This window comes from Phytophthora parasitica, assembly GCF_000247585.1.
Source record: "Phytophthora parasitica INRA-310 unplaced genomic scaffold supercont2.27, whole genome shotgun sequence".
NCBI classification, from domain to species: Eukaryota; Oomycota; class Peronosporomycetes; order Peronosporales; family Peronosporaceae; genus Phytophthora; species Phytophthora nicotianae.
In genome coordinates this window covers 523831-527182 of record NW_008649013.1, presented here as the reverse complement: position 1 = coordinate 527182, position 3352 = coordinate 523831, and the positions used below count along the sequence as shown (strand labels likewise).

Below are 3352 nucleotides of genomic sequence, written 5' to 3'. Positions count from 1 at the left end.
GAACATCCGTAGCATCTCCATTAGCGTTCCATTGAAGCGTTCTACGAGCCCTTGCGTCTGCGGGTGGTACGCCGCCCCTTACAACTTCTTGATCCCCAGCGTTCGTATAACGACCTGGCCAGATTCGACGTGAAGTTGGATCCTCGATCACTCAGTAGGCGTTTCAGTACGCCATGTCGACAGATAACACCCTCTATCATATTGTTCACGAAGGAAATCGTGTCGAGCGACGCGACAGCGAACGCCTCGACCCACCGCGTGAAATAGTCCACGAACACCAGGATGTACTTGTTTCCTCGGGGTGTCACGACCAGGGGGCCCATAGCATCCACCATGAGCAACACGAACGGACCCAACAAGTCCTGAACTGGCATCCGTTGCATTAACCCAGCTCTCCAAGGCCTATGACCCTTGCCACCACCGCATATAGAACACTCGCGCACGAACTCAGCCATGTCTCTCTTCCAACCGTGCCAATAGGCGTGTCATCTTACCTTGTCAGCAGTCTTGGTCTTCCCCAGGTGAGACGAGAATATGTCGGCGTGACAAAAGTGTAGGACCGTCTCGATGAACGGCAACGGCACAGCAGGAATGCAGATCGTCCTCATCGGACCAGAGCGCGCACCCAAGTGGACAAGCCTCATCAGGACTCCGTTCCTCATCACGTAGTGGGGTGACATCTTCAGCACACTGACCCTTAATTGTGGATCGAGTGCTAACGCTCCATCTTGCAGGAACACCTTCAAAGCCCTCATCCATGGCACGTGTTCTAGTTCTTCTACAAACTAGTCACAATCCAACCCGAATACGTCCACAGCATACGGGTGCATCAGAGGAGTCCCACTCTGAAGATCCTCTTCTTGTCCCGCTTGCGTGAGAGGCTCGTCCGGCACCGGCGATCCATTCCTCGGCGTTACGTCGCCAGGAACCGTGGTCTCGAGGTGCTCCCCGGCTGGGACGACACCCTCTCCGGCGTTCCTAACGATCGTTCCTCCGGGATCCGGGGTTCCTTCCTGTATTCGTGTTACTCCAGGACTCGGCGTTACGAGGTCGGCCTCATCCCCCGCCTCTTCATTGAGGAGGTCGGCCACCCGGATAGCGGCTACTCCACCGACGTCCGGTTGATGGTACAGCCTCGACAAGCCGTCCACATGACCCATCGACGCTCCCGGCCAGTGGTGCACCTTGAATCGTAACTGGGACAGTTCCATAGCCCACCGTGCCAACTTGGCGTTCGACGCCCTCGTATTCTCACCAAAGATCCACGTGAGCGCCTGATGATACGTAAACAGGTCGAACTCGGCATGGTCTAGGTAGCACCTGAACTTACGCGTGGCCCACACGATTCCCCAACATTCGATTCCCGTTGTTCCACTCGTCTTGTAAATTCAGTTCCGCTGGGAGCCCACCAGCATCTTACTCGCATACGCGATCGCTCGGTCACGCCTGTCGACCTCCTGCATCAGACATGCTCCTACGGCCAAGTGCGACGCATCCACGTAGAGTTTGAACCGTTCCCTGAAATTAGGGTACACGAGACGAGGAGGCTTCACAAGTGCACGTTGGCGTTGTTGGAACGTCACTTCGCAGTCATCGTCCCACGAGAACTCCACCCCTTTTTTTCTTCAGGCGTTCTAATGGAGCTGCAACCGCTGCGAAGCCCGGTATATAACGCCGAAAGTAACTAGTCAATCCCAGGAACGCCCTGACCGTATGCAGGTCATGCGGCCTCTCGATGTTCATCACCGCCTTCGCTTTCTCAGGATTAGGCAGGATTCCTGTTGGAGTCACGATGTGGCCTAGGAACGCCACCTGGTCGCGTCCCCAGTGATACTTCTTCATCTTCAGTTTGAGTCCGGCATTCTTGATGCGTTCCAAGACCTGGCGTACTCGCACTAAATGAGTAGGAAAATCGTCACTAAAGACGACACAGTCATCTAGGTAGACCAAACATATCCGCCACTTGAGATCAACGAGGACATCAATCGCTGGAAAGCTGGAACGGCATTGCACAGACCAAACGGCATGACAAGCCACTCATATAATCCACACTTGCTCGTGAACGCCGTCTTCTCCACACTGTCTGGGTCCATGGGAACGTTCCAATATCCTGAGGAAATATCCATCGTAGAGAAGAGTTTGACGTTCCCCAGAACGTCCAAGATGTCGTCAATCAACGACATCGGGTAGCTTCCTTCACCGTGACGGCGTTCAACTTTCTGTAATCTATACAGAACCGAATACTGCCGTCGGTCTTCCTTATCATAAGTACAGGACTCGCCCACGGGCTCGTTGAAGATCTGATAAGACCAAGGTCTAGGTACTCTTTAATCTCAGACTCCACAACGTCTCCTTCAGCCTTCAAAACCCGGTACGGGGCTGCTTAATCGGCGCATGTACTCCACTGCCAATGATGAACCTCAGGAGTTCCGTCCTCCCAGGCTTCTTTGAGGTCTCGACGAACAAATCTCGCATGTCCTTCAGCATCTCCACGAAGAGTCTCCGCTGATCCGGCCCTAACGATGAGTCTTGGAAGTTCACCTCAAAGCCATCGTCGTCTTCGTCCTTCATCGCCGCGGTCATTTCAGCTTCTTCCGTCCCAACCCGAGTCTCGGTGTTCCTATTAGAGGCGCTTAGTACCGCACTGATGTTTTTCGGCGTTCCCTCCCGCTCTGGTACTTCAGCCGAGAAGGCCGACTCTGGCACGACAGTCACAGCAGCTAGGTATGTTCCTGACTCGACTTCCACCTCTTCTATAGAAGCGTTGCACACCTCGACCAGCACTGTTCCATTTGTCACCGTGCACAGCGTCCGAGCGACTCTCAGCGAATCGTCCGCTCATGGAACGCCCTCTACTAGCACGACTGACTTGTCCCTCACGGTTCCTCGAACACTTGACCGCACGAGAGCTTGGTGACCCGGTTCCAGCCGTACTGACGACGATATCGTGGCGGAATATGTCTGCTCTACCCTCGCCACGCCTAAGGGTATCACGTCCCCTGTTCCTTTCAGCGTCATCGTCAGCTCTTCGAGGTCTACCACTGCACATAACGCCTTCAACGAATCCGTTCCAAGGATCGAATCCACGAACAGGTGGTCGGTTACTACGAAAGGAAGCGTCTTCGCCAGCGTTCTGAGTGTCACCGGAAGGTCAATCACTCCAGTGACACGGATCAAGTGCCCGGGTACGCTGTCTAGCGTTCCAATGTAGGGCCTGAGTGGCTCCAAAGCACGCCCAAGCCGCCTCAGCACTCTTTTGTCGACCAGACTCGCTATGGCACCCGTGTCTGCCAGCATTTCCGACGGACAGCAGTCGATGTAACCATCCGATAGGGCCTGCATACCCCCCCCC

At 54.7% G+C, this 3352-nt stretch overlaps 1 protein-coding gene across 1 annotated transcript; it reads right to left on the bottom strand.

Moving 5' to 3' along the window:
* Nucleotides 1-2361: 2361 nt before the first annotated feature.
* Nucleotides 2362-3297, bottom strand: PPTG_22981 (hypothetical protein; the record flags this gene model as incomplete). The annotated part of the gene is made up of 2 exons (XM_008907767.1): nucleotides 2362-2821; nucleotides 2870-3297. 2 exons carry the CDS (start codon nucleotides 3295-3297, stop codon nucleotides 2362-2364), a joined length of 888 nt encoding a protein of 295 aa, XP_008906015.1.
* Between the last annotated feature and the right edge of the window lie 55 nt (nucleotides 3298-3352).